The sequence below is a fragment of the Camelus ferus genome, chromosome 21 (genome assembly GCF_009834535.1).
Source record: "Camelus ferus isolate YT-003-E chromosome 21, BCGSAC_Cfer_1.0, whole genome shotgun sequence".
Lineage (NCBI taxonomy): Eukaryota > Metazoa > Chordata > Mammalia > Artiodactyla > Camelidae > Camelus > Camelus ferus.
In genome coordinates this window covers 143,970-166,660 of record NC_045716.1, presented here as the reverse complement: position 1 = coordinate 166,660, position 22,691 = coordinate 143,970, and the positions used below count along the sequence as shown (strand labels likewise).

Below are 22,691 nucleotides of genomic sequence, written 5' to 3'. Positions count from 1 at the left end.
AAGCTTATGGTACTTTTTTGAAGAGCTGCATAGCTACATTTAAATTTTTTCTGCTGTTAATTTAAACATAAATGTTTTTCTTTCAACTTTGGTACTTTATTCAACTATTTTTCCTATCAATTTAAGTTTTATCAAATAATAGATTCTGCTAAGCCTTTGTTTACTGAAATGTAGCAGTTTCCACAGTGTTCTGTTAATAGTCAACATGACAGACTCCAAGGCTTCTTTTCATGCCAAGTATGTTATTTTAATGCTAAAAACAGTATCTGTCCTAAGAAACATTTTAAATTTATAGCACATATACTTATTAAAGAATATATTTAAATATGTATATTTTAAATTTTATTTTTTATTGAAGTGGAGTCAGCTTATAATGTTAGTTTCAAGTGTACTGCAAAGCAATTCAGTGATACATATAAAAATATGTATTTTTTAAAAATGGCCTCTTGTTTTTTGTCGAGGAATGCAAACTGGAATTCGGTGTTTTGAAGTTAATTCTTTGTTGAAATCTGCATGTAAGTCAGTATTTTGTCTGTGAAAATATTTGCCCTGGCTTTCCATGCTCAGTTTACAGAGTCAAAGGCCAACTGAAGATAAAAGACTTGATCTAAACAGTGTATATGAAATTTTCTATTTAAATGTTTGGGTTTCCAGGATGTGCTTATTTTTTTTTAAGTCTAATTGCTTTTAAAATAGGAAATTAAAAAAATAAAAATAAGGTAGGAAACAGGTATTTCCTTAGAAAGGGATCAGGAAATCTTTATGCAACTCATTATAAATATTAATTTTAACAGAGTACCTCCAAGATTCAACTATCGAACTATGTTGATCATTTATCTGGAGCTGCAGGTCTAGGAGAAAAAAATACATTAAATGGACAAATAGAAAGTAAGCACTGTATTTTATAAAAAAAGTCATTTGACAGAATGTTGATTTAAAACATGGATTTGGATCTATTCTCTCAGCCAAAGAAAATCACCTGTTGAACGTATAGTGAGAAAAAAGAGGAGAAAGGAAGTAAATTGTATATCTTATCAGGTGTCAGCAACAGATTAAACTAGAATGCTGTTTAAGGAGCTCAGTTGTTAGCTTTCTTTCAAGATGCTCTGTGACCTGAGGACAGTCAGGAAATCAGGAGGAGGGAAGGAGGGAGCGAAGAATGAGAGAGGTAGAGAGGAGGGGAATAAATGAAGGAAAAGGAGGGGGGTCCCTGGCAGGAGGTGGTAATGTAGAATAGTCCTTTAGAAGAAGGAAGAGAAGAGTGTTTGAAGTGAGATGGGTATGAAGTGAGCTGCTTCCAGCACCAAAGCTTGTCTGGGAAGCACAGCAGAATGTTCCACTCCCCCATCCCCCTGACCCTTAGGAAGGCAGCGAGGACTGCGGTACCTGATCACGCAGAGCTGGGTGTGCCTGCCGTGGGTGAGCACAGGCGTGTGTGGTCAGCTGTCAATGTCTGGACCTTCATGTTATGCAGCATGTTGCTGCCTTATAGGATGGTGTCTCATAGGCCAACAGAAGAATGGGAAAGAGGAAGAGAGCAGGGTGCATTCCCGGAAGGTCAGGGGAGCTGGGGCCTGGTAAAGAGTCCACTGAAAAGTCTGCAACTCCTGATGCAGCTTTTGGGGAAGTGTTACAGTGAGACGCGTGCGGCTGGTTTCAGAAGGATCAGTTAAGTCCGAGTGCTGTAGAAGCAGACTCAGTATAGACCAGAGTTTCTCACATTTTACTCAGTCACCTGGGGACCCAGTGAAAAGTGCACGTTCTGAGCAGTGGGTCTGCGTTTCTAACAAGCTCTCAGGTGATGCCCTTGTTGCTGGTCTTCAGATCACGCTCAAAGGGTAGACTTGTGTTGAGAGGAATCTGGAAGAAGAGCCACTGGGGAGTTAAAGACACAACAGCATCAAGGAAAAGAATGATTTTGTTTTTCTGAGCACGTTCATAGCCAGAGGGAGGCAAAGAGTTAAAGTAGAAATTAGAGATGTAAGATACTGCTTCTAAGCAGAAAGGGAAAAGAAGTGGTGGGCATCATCCGTCCAAAGAATAGAAAAGGGGAAGAATTAAGACCACAGATCTAGAGGTACCTTTGAAGGGGAAAGTGAAAGGAAGGAGGGAAAAAAGGCCGCAGGTAGGTGATTTTGGAATTGAGGGGAAACTTGAGAGAACTCCTTTTCGATGGCGTCAGTATATTTGCACTGAAGCCAGGTTAGATCATTGCCACTCCAGAGAATACTGGAATCAGGAGGGGGCCTAGAATTGGGGTAAACCACAGCCACTCCTCCTATCAGGCTTCAAAGATATATGTTGTATTGGTATTTGTTATTCAAATGAGATTAACTTGAATATGAAGCATTGGCTGTGCTTTTTTTTGTTTGTTTAAGGATACCTAATTTTTTGATAAGATAGTTGTTTCACAAAAATCCTTGTAAACATTAGCCTGATTTACCAAACCAAACTAATTTTGGAAACAAAAGAAATTAATAGGGTTCATTCCATAAATGCTAAAGTTGTTATTTTCAGTGAATACTACACAGGTTTTGAAATATAAAAGACTTTTAATATCTAATAATTCTGTGGCAATTAAAGTTTTTTTTGATCACCAGATTTCAATATTGAAAACTCAGTATACATTCTTTCTTGCATGAGTGGATCAAGAAACTTTGATGGCTAGAGGATCAAGAAATGTAGGCATACCAACAGCCCATGTGGGTATGGGAGAAAATGAATATTTTTATGAACTATTATTCTACAAGTGTGTATCCAAGCTGATCAATTCATAACACTTTCTCTGATGAGAAGTGAATTGCACATTCAAATGAACTGCCATCACAACTGTGGACTTCCTAAATCACAGGACAAATTGAAGAGCATGATAAATACTTGTAGTCTAATGGTGTCAGTTACATTAAAGATGTGCTGTTGCATTTTACCATCAGCTTTCACATTTGTCTTCTTGGAGCCGTGATTTGTTCCTCTGGTTAAAGATCACTTTTCTCCTCCTCAGGCAGCATTTTCACATTTGTATATGTGCACATTTCTATTTTATAAAGTCATTTGAAACATAATCGTACTTTTGAAATCTTAATTGCATGTTTTGTTAAGCCTAAATTCCTGTTCTTTATTCAGTACCTATAATGGATTAATATTTCTGTCTTGTTGCTGTCCTAACTGCCCCTGAAAAACAAAACACTGAAACCTAACGTGTTCATTTACAAAGCAAGCATGAGGATTGTGCTCAGTGCTAAGTCTGCGTGAATGGATAGTTGGCCTTCGTATTTACATATAATTGATTATGTGTCCCTTTTGGCTTTTAGATTCGACTGAAAAATATCCTCACTTGAAGGTAAAATCTGTTATACTTTTATCTTGAATTTTTTTTGTTGTTAAATGAGGGTACCAGGAATTTAGCCTAGGACCTCATGTCACTGCTAAGCAGGCACTCTACCACTGATCTAGACCCTCCCCCCTTGAATTATTGCTACAGAGTGTATCAATGTACATTACTAATTGGTTTGTTTCAAAAACCATTCAGCCTGCAGTTGGAGTGAAAGATTCTGTTCCTAATAAAACAGGAGAAATGAAGAATTTACAAACATTCAAATCAGGTAAATTTTGCAATACAAATTTAACTCTGAAATGAAGTACAGTCTTCTTATTCCTAATTCCTTTTATTTTTTCAAATTTAATTGAAAGATGACATAAGTAAGGCAGATGTTATTATTGGTATCCATGTTTGAAAAATATATATAAGCATAAGAAGTAGATTTTTAAAATGTCAGCTTTGACTTGGATGTTTCTATTGATGTTGGGAGACACTAAAGTGCTCAGTTTGGAGTCCCTATACTTCTCAGGGATTCTGAGAGATTGATTATTAGGTTCTAAGATTTCTTCAGAGTTTTAAAATGCTTAATTGAATTCTGACCTTTACATAGGGTAAAGCTTCACTTGCTAACATGTCAGTCATATTTCACTTTATTTCATCTAGTGCTATCACATTGATGATATCTATTTATTTATGTATTTACTTATTAATGGAGGTCCTAGGGATTGAACCCAGTACCTTGTGCATGCTAAGCATGTGCTCTACCACTGAGCTATTTCCCTAGCCCAAAGATCTTAAGCCAACTGAATGTTTTGATTAGCAGTGTGTGTGTGTGTGTGTGTGTGTGTGTGTGTGTGTGGTGTCTTTGATTATTAAAAATGATGGAAGTAATTAGTCCTACCTTAATATTTGGTAGACACGATGTTTTAAAACAATAATCCTAAAAGTTTTTGGGTTTAGGATATTTTTTATACTATTAAAAATTATTGAGAATTCTGAAGAACTTTTAAGTGGGTTGTATCTATTGATGTTTAGTATATTAGAAAATAAAACTGAAAGATTTAAAAAACAAGCACACACAAACATTCCATTAGCCATTAGAGCTATGATGTTATCACATGTCATGTATCTGGAAACCTCCACTGCACACTTAACAGAGAATGAGAATGAAAATAGCGTTCAGTATTATTGTGAAAATAGTTTTGACCTCCTGGACTCCCTAGATGGAGGGAACTTGGGACTTCAGGGCTTCTCAGATGACACTTGAGAACTGCTGTTTTAAACAGGGTTCATGGATGTGAAATGATAAAGGGGCCCTTGTGATGAAGTGGGCTTTAAAGTTCACGTCTACATTTCTTGCCTTTTTTCCTTTAACTTGTCTTAAAAGTTTAATCTGACAACTTAATTCTTTTATAAAAAAAAAAAAGGAAAACATTTTTGTTATATATTCCCATTCTCATGGCACTCTGTACTCTTTGGATCTAGTTTGTACCTAGACTTATCCTATTTTTATATGGAAAAAATTAGTCACTCAAGGCTATCCTTTCTTATATAAATTTATGATGTTTATCCAAGGCTTAAGGTAAGAATTCTGAAGATATTGGTACATTGAGGAAAGACTGTCTCATTGTAATTTAAGTAGTACCATTCAGTAAAAGTCTTCTTAAAGCCCGTGTCTCTAGGACACAATACTGTCATGCATATTTAAATGTCCAGTGAATGGCTGGTTAGACATACATTTTGTTAATGAAAAAATTCATATGTTGAAGAATCATAATTATTCATAAAGCTCTTATGGAATATAGACTGTTTTATAGAGAGTGATGAGTGAATCCAAATAAGTAATACTAGAAAATTAAAATTAGAAAAAAGAGAGACAGTGGTTCCCTATATGAACAGCAGTGGCATGTAAAGTACAACCAGCTGGGAAGGAGCAGTGTGTTTGGGGGGAGAGGAGGACGTGGGGCTGCTGCTCTGGAAAGAGAATTTGTACAAGTTAGTCAAGTTTATATTGCTATTCACATCCTAATAAGTGGAAACTTTGTTTTCATATTCTTCAGACTGGGATTCTACTAGTTTGAGCCTCAATGATGAGGCTGGTCAAAGAGCTGAGCATTTGAAACTTGATAAATGTCCATTGGTATCACAATCAGTGACCACAAACCAGTCAGCACCCACAGAACTGAGGCAGACGGCCCTAGTAGATAAAGACCGGATGAATATTGGAGCCATGTCTCTGTCAGAAAATGCAGCGCTCCGTGGCCTGTGTGAGTCACAGCTGCCAGAGAACAGAAGCAGCAAAGAAGGTAATAAAGCAGCATAGAGAACTAGCCATAGTCTACCTGTGCGTGGCTTCACCATACTCTGACTTTGCAGAAATCACTTTGTGGCAGGATCGCCTTTGTGTTTACTCCTTTTATGCAACCTACAACCAGACAAGTACCTTTTGGCATGACATTTACATTCATCCTCTGACCAAAGCAACATATTAAATAGCAAAGAGAATTAGGTGAAAGTAAGTTCGTTCAGAATAGTATTTAGCACACTCCTGAGAGCGGGTAGGAGGGTGATGTCTAGAGCTTTGTGACTAGTTGGGAAACCTAGGTGGACATCCAAAGATTCCCTTCTGAAAATATGGTTTCTTAGCTTTATTTTTATCTAGCTCTGAATTTATAAATATTTGTTATAGCTATATTCAGTGTAACTGAAAAAGCACCTCTGCAACTAAATATCAAAATATTTCTAGTATATTCTCTGCCTTTCTGTATTTTAGAAGTGGCTTTCCCAGCAGTAGTGGCAGTCATTGGGAATTTGCTACACAGGACCTCCTTCTTAACTGTGTCCACATAGTATATCAGCTTGTTTTATTATTTTTAATGGATTGATAGGTCGAAAAGGATATTGGTTTTTAAGGAGTGCTTTATCACTTAAAAATAATATATGGAATATCAATTCTAATTCTTCTAGGATACCCAGTCTGTTGATTAACCACATCTAATATGTGTTCTACTTTATATACCAATTAATTTAGTGCCTTAATCAGTGATATAATCAGAGCTGTAGTAATAAGTCATACAATATTTTTTCTGCTCCTATAGTTTTATCTTTTCTTTCCTTACCTGTAGAATTAATGTTGTATTTACAAAAGATTCTCAGTTATCTCCTATAGTAGTGACTACAAGCTCTAAACTCAAAGTTTTTCTAATAAATACTGTTTATACACAGATACTTTTAAGAGTTTGTCCTCTACAGCATAGGAGCAAAGAGGATAGACATGTAAAGAAATAGTTTACAGTTCAGCTGGTGAAGACACACTAGAAAAATCTGTGAAGTACCAAGGTAGCTCCAAGGAAAGAGATCCCTGTGTCTCTGTGGAAAGACAGCTGCAATCAAGGAGGACTTCACAGAGCAGGCTGAGTCTTCAAAGAGGAAAAGGAACTTGTCAGAACAATAGAGGGAAACATTTCAGATTAAGGAAAGATAAAAGCATAAAAAGTAACAGTAATTTTGGAAACCATGAATAACATTGCTCTTGAAGCTTGGTATGTTGTTAAAAAGGTACTGTTAGGAGGTAGAGAATAGAGTCTATCGTGACTTTGTATATTTCTACTGTATTTTTAAATTTTGTTTTATTTCTCTTTGTTTTGTTCATGTCTGGTGAATCAATTTGTGAGTGAAACTTTGAGATGTTTGTATGCCTTTAATCTGGTAACATCTAGTATTTCCCAAATAGTTTGTTGAAGTTTTAGATAATTAGAAGTATTTCTTAAAGAAGTAAATATCCAGCTAAAGATTAAGCTTAATTTAAACTGTCAATTGATGAAATGTGTTTTATGTTTTTATAAAGATGATGCCTTTTATCTAGCTGTTCTAAGTAGTGAATTTTAACTAAGCATATTCATTTTTCAGCAGACCTAGACTTACAAAGGGCATCTGAGGAAGAGCAAGAAAGACTTGATGGAAGTGAAAATAACCACTCACAGGTATGTAAAAATGTAAATTTAAATTTCTTGTTTAATACTGTTTTCTGTGCTTTAATAACACAGTTCAAAAGAAATTGCCTTTCAAACTAGACTTTTAGAGTCAATAAATAATTATTTAATATTTAGTTTTTAATAGCATTTTATCTAATTACAAAACTTAAAGTATTGTTAGGATCTATAATAATTTATAGTTAAACTTTATCCTTGGAATTGAGGCAAAAAACCTTCCTGAATATTGTTTACTTCTTCCATTTTTATAACTTCCTCACATGATAAAGAAGGTGATATCAAATATTAAATCATGTGATATAAGCAGTTGAAATTGTAAATAATATAGCAGTGATGGCCACCGAGTTAGTTTCATGTAAGGAACAGTCATTCCCAGTGGTCCAAAATTTGCAGTTTCAAATTGCAAGTCATTAATGCCAAGATGAAAGATTTCTTCTGTCTTGTGATCTCTATGTAATCGATTTCAGAATCTACAATCAGGGAGAGAATAGGGGTCATAGAGTCAACCCAACTGCCTAGTAAGAGAATCAAACCTTCCAGGATTGGACCTTTGCTGTTAGGGAAGAAACAAAAACTTTCTAATTTATTTCATTTCAGGGTAGGAAATCAGTAAATATTATTAAAAATTCTTTTATTCACTCTCACTAGTGAATGTTAGAGTATAATATAACTCAGTGGATGCAGAGAATACATATTGAGATAGATCACTATCATAGTATATCGTTTGCATTAAAATTCAGGAATTTGTTCCTCTTTCTGATTGATGTTAATTGATTTTGGCACCTAATAATTTACAGTTTGCTTATTCTCCAGTTATTAGTCCTTTAAAAAAAATCTTTACATGCACTGGAGGGGCTCACTATTTAAGGTACGAGAGGTGAAATATTTTTTAGTGAGGAAATCTTTGTAATGTTAAAAATCTAATCTCTAATTCTTGGTAGATTTAACATGTGTGAATTGTTTAGTTCAAACAAACAGTGACAAAGTTAGGTTTCTGAGTTCCTGTTTTTCTCCTATTTCAAGGCTAAGGCAAGTTATGTTTCACTTCTTAGTTTGTGAGTAGCCAAACATAGATTACGGAGTTTGTTAAATTTTAATTATTTTCTAATTTTTCTTTATCCATACTTGACTACTTAAGGATAAATGTGTTTTACAAGCATGTACTGTGAAAGAAAAGAAATCTGAAGATCAAATCAAGCAGATTAATCTTTCACTTGTGCATCTGCAAAAAATGCCTAGAGAACCAGAAATGAATAAGGAACATGACAGAAAGGACATACCTGTATCTTCAAAACATTCTTGTGTGGAGAAGCATGAGGACATGTGGGTCAAACAAGGCAAATTCGACTGGAAAAATAATTCAGAATTTATCACAAAGAAGTCAAATCAGAAAATCAGTAAAATCCATGAAAAAGGCAAAATTACTTTTCATCGTAAGGTAGTGTCACTACATGACAACTCTGAACTACATGGTGACTTAAAGGAACTACCTTCCAATGTGACAGATAATATATTTGATTTAGGGGAAATGATGCACCTGGAGCCTCTGTCTCTATAGGATTCCAGGCAGTCTCTGAACACAAAGAGCCCAGTCTTGAAAATGTTTTTCCATCTTATTCCAAGTCTGAGTCAAGAAAGTATGGTTGCCAGTCATCTTCAAAACTTTATTTAAATGAAAATAAGTTGGATGAAAATGATAAGCCAGACACTGAACACGTTTTTAACAAAACTGAGGAGAGTTTTTGTAATGATAGAGAAAATGAAGTAAGGAACCGAGTTCCATTTAAAGTGAAAGAAGACCAAGAATTTGCTACAAAAAGAAAACCAAAAAGGAACCAAAATACTCACTGGAAATCAGACATTGGACGTGCACCTCAGGTAAGTGATCCAGAAAGCCTTTTTGGTTTGTGGCTTGCCCACTCCAGTGAGGAGAAACACGTGATTCAAATAAAAAGTCATGATATGTCTGCTGTTTCAATTACTTGTAAGAAAACCAAACCAATACAAGACCACCTCCAGAAGCCATCGCTTGCAGATAACTGCAGTGCTGATAACTCTAAAAACATGGACCCTGAATTAGGAAATGTGAGTTCTTCTCCATCAAATGGTAACAGAACATCCAAAGTATATCTAAAAGAGTTACACCAAGGTATGCAATGGTTTAAGAATGAGGTAGGCATGTTACAAGTAGAATTCCTGGCTTTGGAAAAAGAAAATTCAGCTTCAGAAAGAGGTAGAGGTTCCTTTGCTGCTACTCTTATTATCAATAATCTTCTCCATTCTGATCCATATTTGATCTGATTTTCCACTTATGAAAATAGCCTATGTATAAAACGGGGTCATCTAAATATGTAATTGTGTAGAAACAGACTATTTCTGCCATCTAAATAACAGGAACTCAGGGAAGTATTTTCCTGGGTTTTGTTCCTTAACCAACCTAAGTCTCTGTGCCAGTCTTTCGTATGAAGTGGGAAAGTAATTCAGCTGTGTGCCACGTGACCTTCTGAGCTGGAATAAACGCAAGTGAAATGGCTTAGGAAATATAATAAGCTCAAGGGTTTTGTTTTTTTGTTTTTTTGTTTTAATCTGTTGGCTTAAATGTAAGTTGCACTTCCATAGCATGGGAAGGAAGCAGTGACTGAGAGAAGGGATATAAGCACACGCTTTCACTAAACTGATCCGTGTATTATTTGTTAGTGAGTGCAGGCTTATCTGTCTTACTGATCACTGGACACTTAGAATTCCATCATGGCCACTTTGAGATATTCTTAAGAACAAATACATGTGTTCCCACATATTCTTGAATCACCACTTTCGGGTGTTTCTGTTGAGGCAGACACCTACATTATATTATTTAATAAAATGTAGTAAGTTTTGACATGTATGACTTTATCATATAGGTAGTATGAACTCTCAGCAAAAAAAATTCAGTATTTATCTCCAAAGGAGAAAACTTGAGTTTTGAGATGCACTGAATGATTTTTTTTTTTTTACTTCTAGTAAAATGTGTGTGTTTGTTCTTTTGTGTGAGGTGCAAAGAGTGTTAAAGATAGAAATCTGAAGGTGTTCTCCTTTAATAGAAAAACGAGATGAGCCCTGCCCCCAACTTTGCCAAAGTCACACTTTTAACTTATCTGATCAATTTGATGAATTTATTTGGTAGTTTATTAGATTCAGTGTTACAGAATTGTATCATCTTTTCTGACACCGTAAAATGCTGGGCAATACTGCTTTAGGGACTTTGGACAAATCACTTAACCTTTCTTGGTTGTGTTCCCGTTATCAGTAAACAGTGGAGCTAAAGTAGATCATTCATTACTCCTATGCCATCGAGCTATAAAATGGTCATGGTTATTGAATGTGAAATTGGGAAGCATTATTCCTTTTGCAGAATTCCACACTTACTGGCAATTCATCAGTTTCACTCTGCTCCTTTTGGTAAACTTGGGTTTATGTATTTTATTAAACACCACTTTTTTGATACCCCAGGATCCAAATGAAACAAGAATTATAAAAAGTAGTGGGGAAAGGATAGCAGTAGCACAGAAAGAAGGATGTTTCCTTTCTGTCACTGAAGCACCAAGGTGTGACATCTTCTAAATCTGGCTGTTTAATACAAAATCTAGGTGGTAAAGACAGAAGAGGCCAAATTTTATGCCTTTGTCTTTCTATTTCTCTGTCTCTACCATTCACATGGGAAAGAGTGGATGTAAGGCCACAACATTTAGAAAGTCCTTTTTGAAATGTTGGAAATTCTGTTTCTTTTCCTCAAACAGAAAGAAGCAGAATTTAGAAGCATTTCAATGACTTCAAATGATAAAAATTAAAGTAAGCACAAAAATATTTTAATCAATTGAAATCAGGGCAAACTCTGAGTCAAACGATAAAATGAATGAAAACAAAGTGTTTATAATGAATAAAGTAATAATTACCCTTTGTATCAAACTTTTACTGAAGGTTGAAGTAGAAGAGAACAGGAACAAAAGCAGTGAACTGAAAGGATCAGAAACCATGTGTGATGGCAGCTATCATAAAGGATTAACTCAGCAGAGGAAGAGGGGAAAAACTGATGACCAGCAGTTTCCTGCTCTACAGAAAGGTGGTTCTGATAGGTAAGCCTAGATCAGTATTCAGCAGTAGGTAATTACTATTTTCCTAGATATAGACTTGGAATTTTACAAAAAAAATTTTTTAATTTATCAGTACAATTATTTTTTAAAAGTTGGCTTTTTTATGGATTGTTTTAAAGTAGCTGTCATGGCTTGTGTATGACAGAAGTAAAGAAGAATGAAAGTGGAAAACGGACATTAAAAGCATCTGTGACTTCACATGTATTTGCGAAGACTGCCTCGCTGGCTGGTGGTCTCCAACACATGAATGACAACAGCAGTTTAAGTGAAGGAGATCAAGGTTGTGGCAGGTAAAATGTGCAAATTCTTTATTTCTAGGTGAGGGCATACTAGTAGCGATTACCTTCTCTGGAAATAGAACAGCAACATATAGTGCAAAGACCAAGGCAAGAGAATTCTCAGCTGTATCAGAGGAACACTGGCAAAAGGTTAAGATAAGGACAAGTGCCTTTGACCACAAGTAGTTTCAATAATGCGTCCCCATGGGAGCCGGGCTGCAGTGAATCAGTGTGAACAGCCCCCCAGAGGACATTCCCTGGAAAGGCAGGAGAGGGCTGGGTGATAACTGAAGGGGAACGTGGAGCTCGTGGGGGTTCCCTTTCTTTTTTTAATGATGAGATGGTAGTTTGTAGAGCACGTCTGTATGCTGCTGGATGTGATTCCATAGAAGACGTGTTTTTCAATTTCATCTTGTTTGCGTTTCTGATATTAGAAAGTGTATTGATTGTACTGTGTTATCTAAAATATTGTAGTAAACTTCTATTCATGTATGGTTTTGTTGTAAGGGCTTATTCATTATTTTTGAAGCGTAATATCCTTACACAATTGAATATGCATATAATGACTTTAAAGTTACACCATTGTCCATAGATTTTTAAAAATTTATACTCATAATAACTATACAAACACTTAGGCCATACTGAATAGGGTTTAATCATTCCTTGATGAGTCTAGATTTTATAGTGTCCTTGACAGTATCATCATGAGTGGCTATGGTTTTGTATGCTATTGTAAAATACCAGATTATATTAACTTAATATTTGTTTAGATCCTAGGAAGGAGGAGAAGATTTTGTTTATATACTATAGAATAATAAACTATTAACAATCTATCACAGATGATTACTTTTGGATTACTAAGTTCTAAATTAAAAAAGCCATCATGCTCCATAAGGACATGTCAAATGCATGAACAGCTGAATGGATAATGAATGCCCGCTGATTAATGTCTTTAGCAAAAGCAAACCTTTATTAAAAGTAGATTTCCAGTATTGCCTAGGTCTAAAGTCTTTTTATTTTAAAAAAAAAATAGGTGTTAAGATTCAGAAATTATTATTATTTTAACTTCTTTTATTGAAACATAGTTGTTTTGCAATGTTGTGTCAAATTCCAGTGTAGAGCACAATTTTTCAGTTATACATGAACATACATATACTCATTGTCACATTTTTTTCTTTTTGCTGAGCTACCATAAGATCTTATATATATTTCCCTGTGCTATACAGTATAATCTTGTTTACCTATTTTACATTTTGAAATCCCAGTCTGTCCCTTCCTACCCTCTGCCCCCTTGGCAACCACAAGTTTGTATTCTATGTCTGTAAGTCTGTTTCTGTTTTGTATTTATATTTTGTTTTGGTATTGTTTTTAGATTCCACATATGAGTGATCTCATATGGTTTTTTTCTTTCTCTTTCTGGCTTACTTCACTTAGAATGACATTCTCCAGGAGCATCCATGTTGCTGCAAATGGCATTATGTTGTTGGTTTTTATGGCTGAATAGTATTCCATTGTATAAATATACCACATCTTCTTTATCCAGTCATCTGTTGATGGACATTTAGGCTGTTTCCATGTCTTGGCTATTGTAAATAGTGCTGCTATGAACATTGGGGTGCCAGTGTCATTTTGAAGTAGGGTTCCTTCTGGACATATGCCCCAGAAATTATTTATAATTATACCTAGACATAGAATAATAAGAGATTCATTTACTACATTAGTTAAAAATACTTTTAAAAAATATTACTTTCTTAGCATATTGTGAAATGCAATTATTGAAGCCAGATTGCCTGGGTTGGAATTCTAGGCAGACATAGGGGATTTGACAAGTGACTTAGCCTTTCTGTGCCTCATTTTCTTCCTGGGTAAAGTACCTAATATATTACCTACCTCCCAGGATTGTTGTGAGGATTAATATGTCTTTAAGACATGTAAAGTGCTGATAATAATGCACAGAAGTTGCACACTAAGTCCTCAAAAAAGCTAATATCATGATTATTAGAAAAGGGTTTCTTTCATATAAGGACTTAAGTAATACTTTCCAAATAGGTTTTATTGCCATAAATGCCAGTTTTTATTGAAAAAGACAACAACAAGAAAATCCTGGTATGTTTTTTCCTATCAAATAATACAAGTAATGTTGTGTTCTTCCTTTTCCTTTGCTTGTCTGCTTGATCTAAATTTAATACTTTGTTAATAATATAATTGATATACTTTCTTTGTCCTTTAATGTTGCTGTTTCCATTTTTTGTTTAATCCCTTTTATTGAAAATTAATTATCAATGCAATGATTTTATATAAAAAATAATAGATTTACATATTTCTTGTGTTTTCAGTATTTAGTATTTGGCTTAAATGAATTGCTTTTTTTCTTTTTTCAGGTCTTCAAAGAAAACGTCTACTAAAAAGGACAAGGTATAGTATGATATTATAAAAATATTTTCCTGTAGTAAAAAAAAATTTATAAAAGATAGACTGGAAAAACAGAAAATCCTCCTTTGTTGTAGAGACATTTACTTAAAAATAATTGAGAAACACTATTGATAAAGTTAGCCTTTTGACAAACATCAGTTCTTTCGAGAAGTGTCTGTGTTTTTGCTCTCATAAAAAGATGGATATTTATCACCTCTGTACACTGAGCATATTTTCTAACTATGTTGGATACACTGTGAAATAACATTATTTATCTGTAGGTCAAAGAGCAGATTAATTCTGTGGATGGCCTCGATGACTTAACTCTGTCACAGGAAACAGCTTCCGAGGATTGCAAGTCGCTTTACCCTAACTGTAAGAATGCCCTGAGGCTAATCGAACAACTTGGCCTGGAGAGTAAAGGTAGGACCCCCGTATGACTACACAGCCTTTTTAAGTATCTCGTGGTAACGTGTGCACACCTAGTACTGCCCCAGGGAGCACGGATACGTTACAGTTCGCTGCATCTCAGAAACCTGCTCTGTGTTAAAGCAGGATCAGACATGTTGTGCGCTGCCAGCCAGGGGCTGTGACCGTTCCCACTCCCTGTGCTTTCTGTTGGCTCTGCTGCTCCTACGCCTTCACCCAAGGTCAGGTTATCACTGCTTCCCTCCTAGAACGCTGAAATCACCTCAGTACTTTCTTCTCCACCGTTCCACCTCCTGGAACCTTGGTCTACACCGCAATCATGATTACTAGGTAGTTTTTAAAATTCAGGTCTTTGTTACCTCCTTGCCTAAGATCCAGCTCCTGCTTCTCGTAGCTCCATGGTTAAAGGCCACAGTCCTCTGGCTTCATCTTGTTTCCTTTTGTTACCCTTCTTCCCACATGAATTTTAGAATCATCTTGTCAATGTAAAAAAAAAAAAAAAAAAAAAGTCTGCTAGTGTCCTGGAAATTAGATGTAGATTATGTTGAATCTGTAGATGAATTTGGGGAGAATTGACTTCTTAACAATATGGAATTTTTAACCCTGAACCAAGTTTATTTCTCCATTTATATAGGTCTTCCTTGATTTTCTCAGTAATATTTTAAGAGTTTTTAGTGTCTGGGTCTTTCCATCTTTTATGTTTACCTGTATTTCTTATTTTTCAGTGTCGTAAGTAGTGTATATTTATTTGTTTGTTTTAAAATAATTGTTTTAAATTTTAGTTTCTGATAGGAATACAGCTGATTTCTGTATGCTGACTTTGTGCCTTCCAACCTGACTGAACTCATTGATTAGTTCTGGTAGCGTTCTTAAGGATCTATGAAACCAAAGGTGGTCAAGCTTTTTCTTCTTTAAACTACTGTCTTACTAAAGATAGTTCACATTTAAGACTTGCAGCCAATAAATACATTCTCTATCACAGCTAATCAGCTCTGTCACTGTTGCAACAAGAATAGCCAAAGAGAGTACACAAGTTAATGGTGTGGCTGTATTTCAGTAAAACTTTATTTACCAAAGCAAGCAACCCAGCCCACAGGTTGGAATTAGCTGACTCGCACCATGTAATCATATTCCCCGCTGATTAGCGGACAGTTTTACCTCTTCATTTCCCATCTAGATGTCTTTTGCTTCTTCATTTTGCCTGATGCACTGGCTCCAGTACAGTGCTGAATAGAAGGAGTAAGAGAAGCCATTCCTGTCCGGTTCCTCACCTTCTGGGAAAAGCGTTCCGTTTTTCACCATTGCGTATGGTGCCAGCTGTAGCACAGATCTTCGTCATAGTGAAGATGTTCCCTTGGTTCCTAGTTTGCTGAAAGTTTTTATCAGAATAGATGTTGAGGTTTGGCAAGTGCCTCTTTTTATCCACTGACATGATCATATGGTTTCTTTTTTAGTTTGTTAATATGATGAATAACATTGATTTTTATGTGTTAAAACAGCCCTGCATTCTTGGGATACACCCCACTTGGTCGTGATGAATTATCCTGTATTGTTGGATTTAACTTGCTAATGTTTTGTTTAGAATTTTTACCTCCATTTTCATGACATTAGTTTTCTTTCTGGTAATATCTTTGTCTGGTTTTGGATTCAGGGTAATGTTAGTTTTACAGAATGAGGACATATTTCTTCCTCTTCCTTTTTTTTTTAGGAAAATCTGTGTAGAATTGGTATTAAACTTTCTTAAAATATTTGGTGGAATTCACCAGTGTAACCATTGGGACTGGAATTGTCTTTGTCATAAGGTCTTTAAATAGGACTTTTGTTTCGGTGTTTAAGATACAGGGCCTTTTAGCTTATTTGTTCTTTCTTAATTGAGCTTTTGTAATTTCTCTCTTTCAAGGAATTTTACCCACTTCATCTGAATTGTCAAGTTTATTTGCATAATGTTCATAATATTACTTTGTCATTCTTTTAATATCTGCAGAGCTTAGAAGAATGTCTTCCACGTTATAGATGCTCAATATCCATTTTTTCAATGTATGGATGAATGAATGTGAAAATGCACAGTCCTTTATACACAAAAATTATTCATGTATTTTGTTTCTATTTTTGTTTTCTTCCTAATGCAGATTCTGGTAGGTTATTGAAAATTCAGGATCCAGCTCATTCATTCAGATCAATAGAACTGAAAGAATCTCACTGTGAACTACTTAGAGGAAAAATTAAAGAAATGGAAAATAAGGTGAACTGGCTACAAACAGAGCTGTTGAAAACAAGAGAAGCAAAATCACAGTTAAAACTTCAAAATGTGGAGTGGGAACGACAGCTCTGCAGCATGAGGTACTGAATTTCTTGGTTTTAAAGAAATATTGGAACTCCTTATCTTTAACACTGTAGATATGTAGGAGAAGTCTTTATCATTGCTAACTGACCTTTTGGGATTTTACAAGGGAGAAAATTTCATTAATTTTGTGGAATATGAGACTCTTGGAAATAACACAGCGAGATATATATATATATATATATATATATATATATATATATATATATATATATATATCCTCATTCTGTATTTCTTTAAAAAAAAAATCTTTGATCCTTATCTCAACTGTCCTCCAGAAAGTTTATATTACTTTACATTCCCACTTGCAGAATTATGAAATGACCATTTTTCTCAAGGCAGAAACTTTAAAAAATTTTTATGCATTTTGATTCTTAACGTATGAATGGTTGGACTAAAAAGTAAAATGGAAAGTGATTACTGGTTAGTTTATTCAGCATCTCTCTCATACAGAGATAAGATTAGTTCAAAGGTCTATGCTGAAAGCACGGATTACTCTTTATTTCTTAGTTACTTAATATGGATCCTGCCTTGTACCAAAAGGGATTTAAAAATGATTTACTACATAAATAATACTCAACAAGGTAAGTTCAAAGTGTTGCAAAAGAAGAAACATAAAGTGTAGGGCATCAGGGAGTAGACTCCCCAGCCTCACCTTGGATTATGCTAATTAGCGGATCTGTGTTCTGGAAAAGACGTCTGTGGATGTTACCTTCCCCTGGAGATCATTTAGGAGTCCCTGTAATACTTCATGAAGTTGAAATTTTATCTCTCATGAACTTACAAACTTGTTTCTAAATAGCAACTTCTCTTTTAATTAGTAACTAAATTCTCTGTCCTAATGAAGGAGTAATGTTTGACTATGTGGGGGACAAGGGGTAATTTTCAACTCAAACCTTACTGAATAATTGCAAAATTTCTTTCCTACACTATTTACCAGAGTTACTCTTTACTGAAACTCAGTAGCATTATGTCTTTTCATTGCTACTTTTCAAATATATATATACTTCAAATATATATATACTCATATATCTTTATGAAGAGATTGAAGTGAGGAATTTAAAATGTGAGACTTAGAAATGAAAAAAAAAATTGAGAACATAGAAATTCCATTAGGGTAGTAAATCATCATGTGAAGAACCAGATCATAAAATGAACTTTTTATTTTCTAACAAAATAAATTTTAAGGTAAGCATATTTCACTGCAGATTCACGTTAAAACAAGAAACAAAGAAGAAAAGTGCTTATATATTATATGAGAACACTAAGGATGATTTAAAAAGAAAAGAGAAACAATACAATGAGCAAGTTTACCTGAAGCAACAACTTGAAATCACTGCCCGAGCACTAGAATGCAAACTGAAGAGCATAAGGAATAAACTGAATCAGGTAAATTAGTCTTAGGTGAAAATTTCATATCTCTCACACTGTTTCATCAATATTATTTATAATATTCCTTTGAATTAATCTATATTTTCATTTAAAACAAATAAAAGTTATCTCATCCTAAATATGAGCTATGACATTTAGAGCTTAACTTACTAATTTCTTGGTGTTCTTGGAGTCTAACAGATGCTCTGTGTCTTTTCTGAATGAAGGAATGGAAGTTAAATTGAGCTTAATCATTAACATAAGGATTGACGGTTTTGGTCCATTCAGCAAAGTAACAAGTCTTAATTCAAATCCATGTGTTAATTTTGGCTTTTTGAAGTTAAAATCCAGGCTAAATTGCCTTGAGACTGTGATGGAACTGGTTAAATGCCTTATACAGAAATTTTCTTTCACTGGGATTTCAAAATTTGTAGATACTGACAGGCATATGCAGAATAGATAAACAAGATTATACTGTATAGCACAGGGAAATATATGCAAGATCTTGTGGTAGCTCACAACACAAAAAAGTCACAATGAATATATATATGTTCATGTACAACTGAAAAATTGTGCTCTACACTGGAATTTGACACAACATTGTAAAATGACTATAACTCAATTTAAAAAGTGTTTTAAAAAAAACTTTTTCTTTCATGATACTACATCCCTTGTGTTTTTGGTCTGTGATTAATTTAGCTGTCATATATAATAGAATTTGAGTTATTTATGTGCATTAAAGATCCCTGTGCTTAAAAAGGCTACTTCTTTTTCACAGTTTTTAAAAAAATTTTTTAAAGATTCCCCTCCTAAGCTTTTTTTTACTTTTTTCATGGTATAAAACCCAAAACCCAATGAAATATGTCTCCAGGTTGAAGAAGAGCAAAATGACGCTCAGAGACAGCTTTCTCGAGAGCAGAATGCCAGAGTAATACAAGACGAAATCCTGGCCCATCATCTTTCCCAACAAAAGGAGGCAGAAAAGGCTAATGAGAAAATGAATGCTGAGGTATTTTCTTTAGTCATTTTCAAACGTGTGTGTATGAATTTGTATACTTACATAGTTTAAAAACCAATATTATAGGTACAGAAAGCATAGAGGGCTTTAAAAGCCTATATATGTAAATAGATTTTCTGGGGGTTTCATTTCTGGTCCATTGGATAAAGCAATATTTTGAATTCAAATCCATTTGCCGGCAACAGTGATATAGTGACATTCACAATGGCCTCATCCAAGGAGAGGCTGTTCATATTTTCCATAGGAATTGATGAACTTCCCATTATCTCAAAACTGTTGCTACTAACGGCAGGCATTCTAGTTTCTGGCAGAGATCTCACTCCTTTGATAGATGAATGGAGAGGTTACTTTATCATTTCCACTGATGGTAAGGAGGGAAAAGTATAGCCAGTTCAGAAACCGTAGTTTGGGTGTCATTCTCCTACGTGTGATAAAAAGTAACGCTCTGCTCCATGTGGTATCCGATTTCAGTACAAGGAGCTTTTGAATATAGTGATAGATATGCCGTAATCTATACTTAGTGATAATTTATTGATCTGTAGTATATTTTTAATAAAACAGTTCACTGTGTTTCCCTGCTATTTCACATCCATTACTGTTATAAACACCATGAAGAAGAAATAAAAATTATTGCAGAAGCAAATAGTCTCCTGATTTTCTAAGAAGAGCTCTGTAAATTTGACCTTCTTTACCTTTAGTGTATTCACCATTAGGGAAATAGAAGGCTTCTCTTGTGTTTATGTATTTATCCTAGAGAAGTAGCTTTGGTTTGGTGTAAGAGTCAGAGAGTCAGAAGCCCTGGGGGAAACCCTGCAGCTTGCTTGTGTTTTTAACCCTTTATTCCAGAATTGTCACAGCTAACTGAGTTAACTGATGTTTGTAGACGTGCTTAGTACAGTGCTTAGATTTATCACTTATCCGTAGGTGTAATTCTTATAACTTGCTCTAAAAATGTTAGAAAGGGAGAATATTTGTGGAATATTCTCAGGAAAAAATTTTTTAGGAAATTTAACCTGTCCAAATATATACAGAGCTAAGGCTCTTACTTTGGGGGTAGCTGTAAAGGCTAGATGTCAGATACAATTTTTAAGTATAGTCAGATTTATTCATTTTTTATTTTAAGCCTTTTGGGTTTGTTGTATTTCAGAGAAAGAAAGGCCTTCCAATTCTGAGCTTCTTAAACATCCTTTTGTGGTTTCTATTTTACTTTCATGGATTTCACTGTCTTAATAATTTTTGAACTTTTGGGGATTTCTGCTTGTCTAAAGTTTGAGATTTGTATCCATCTTAAGTTTTTCCAGTTGGATACCCAGTTATTGCAAACTTTTTGTTGTATAAACTTAGAGATTAGTCTTTCACTTCAAAGGAAATTATGACTATGTCAGTTTATTGAGTACAGTTCTAAGAGTAAGAGATGAGGGGTTTCACTTACAGGACACAATGGATTTTGAGCTGTCTGACCCAGAAGATAACAGCGAGGTGCTTCCTCAGCAACTTCCTGAAGCTGGAAGTCAATTCCGTGGCCAAGAAATTGAGCTCCATCCCAGGAGATATGCTTTTAGACCAACGACGTTGGTATTAGAATGTGTGTGTAGAGACCAAGGCCAAGCCCAGTGTTCAAACAAGGAAACTGAATCCTTGTCTCAGAGAAAACAAGGGAAAGTCAACAAATACATTGTAAAGCAGGCATTCTTGGAGGAGAGAGTATGTGAACTAGAAAGTGAAAACATGTTGCTTCGACAGCAACTGGAAGTTGCTCAAAATAAGGCCAAAAGCAAAAAGACAATACTTAATATCCCAGAGCCGTTTCTGGATCACATGGGAAAACTTGAAGCCATGAGCAAACGAGTTCTGATGCTGGAGGAAGGAAACAAGGAATTAATCAATGAATACAAATGTTTAAAGGACAGACTGTATCAGTATGAAACTGACAGAGCAGAAATGAAAGTAAGTACCCAGAAGGAGAACTAATTTTCAGACTTCCTCAAAGAAAATTCAAAGTAGTATCCGATGAAAGCTGAATGTTGAAACTAGTTGAATATAAAAAATGTGTGGGCTGTAAATATGTACATTGTAAAGCAGCCTAAAAGCATGTCTTGTATCCAGCAAACAAAAGTTAGGCCTGAGAGGTGCTTTACTTTGAGTAAAGATGCCGTGTCACCTGAAATTCTAAGAGATTAAGCTGTAAGTTGTTGACAGATACAGGCAGGTCTTAGTAATTTACTCTTATACTGCCCAAATCATTTTAATCTTCCTGTCACCACATTTTAGTGTCGTGATGAAGCAGATAAATGAAATGCTCAGACCTAAAATGAGTATTTTGAAATTAAGATTCAGTTGTGTGAACAAAAAAAGTAAAAAAAAAAGAGAGAAAAGATTCAATTGTGTGGATTACCTTGACAGTCAAATCCAGATTTCCCAGATGAACTGATGTGTAAACACTGTATCTTGCAGTACTTTTCGTTCAGTAGCTTTTCATATATTTTTAGTTGATATAATTTTATTTGTATTCATGTCAACTGGAATTAAATTGAAATATTTCCATCTCAAATTATGTATTGTTATGACCTCGCCACTCCTTAAAGGCATCTACTTTTCATTCAGTCATAATTTGAGACAAATGTAAATTTTAGCAAAACTGTTTGACTTAGTCTCCCCTGTTCTATTTATAATTTACTTTGAACATTTTTTTAAATAGATCTGCTCACAATTCTCACTTCAAGGCTCAGTTACTGTCATTTGGATGTAAGTTTGTCCAGTACAGAGGAACTGGAGCGCTCTGTGATGTACGAGTTTGGCATTGGGGTCCCATTTTCAGACTGAGGAGGAGCAGCCAAGAGTCCTGAGTGGCAGGAAGGGGAGTGAGTGGGAGGGGTGGGGGGAGCTGTAGGAGCTGCAGTCCAGGAGGCAGGGGAGGCCAGGTTGTCGCTGGGTCCCCAAAGGCCATTGGAATAACCTCATTTTTATTGTGAGATAGGAGTCTGTTGAAAGGATTTAAAACACCAGATTGAATATGTGAAGGACTCTGAACTTAAGCCTCTAATGAGAAAGAGGGAGAATGTTCCACAGTGGTGGAATCTTACCACCACTCATCCCACCCACACACCCATTTCTGTTTGAGACTTCAGTGGGGGTAAAGCTTGGCCATTCCTGGGAGGGGCAGGAATGGCTGGTGGGGCTGCATCCATTGTCTAAGTTAACTTACTGTCAGTAAGGCAGGAGGGTCACGCCTTCTGTGTCTTTAATGAAATTCAGTAAGCAGGAATGTGTGCCTGTGAGGAAAAGAAGGTGAATTGATGTCTGTGGGGATAGTTCTCAAAGTCCATATGTTGGAGTTATATATTATTAATGTAACTTAATGATAAGGTGACTTAAAAATCAGTAACAGAGTTGTCTTTTTA

The 22,691-nt window shown here is 35.2% G+C and overlaps 1 protein-coding gene across 1 annotated transcript in view; it reads left to right on the top strand.

Annotated features, from left to right (window-relative positions):
• The window catches only part of LOC106731208 (ankyrin repeat domain-containing protein 26-like), a 59,557-nt gene that overhangs the window by 7,788 nt on the left and 29,078 nt on the right, over positions 1-22,691 (top strand). Inside the window, exons 7-18 of the mRNA XM_032464748.1 lie at positions 795-888; positions 3,312-3,340; positions 3,530-3,602; positions 7,229-7,302; positions 11,269-11,423; positions 11,564-11,731; positions 14,101-14,134; positions 14,413-14,554; positions 16,690-16,900; positions 18,110-18,290; positions 19,144-19,281; positions 20,725-21,237. Of these exons, the coding sequence (XP_032320639.1) occupies positions 795-888; positions 3,312-3,340; positions 3,530-3,602; positions 7,229-7,302; positions 11,269-11,423; positions 11,564-11,731; positions 14,101-14,134; positions 14,413-14,554; positions 16,690-16,900; positions 18,110-18,290; positions 19,144-19,281; positions 20,725-21,237 (1,812 nt within the window). The remainder of the gene's footprint in view (positions 1-794; positions 889-3,311; positions 3,341-3,529; positions 3,603-7,228; positions 7,303-11,268; positions 11,424-11,563; positions 11,732-14,100; positions 14,135-14,412; positions 14,555-16,689; positions 16,901-18,109; positions 18,291-19,143; positions 19,282-20,724; positions 21,238-22,691) is intronic.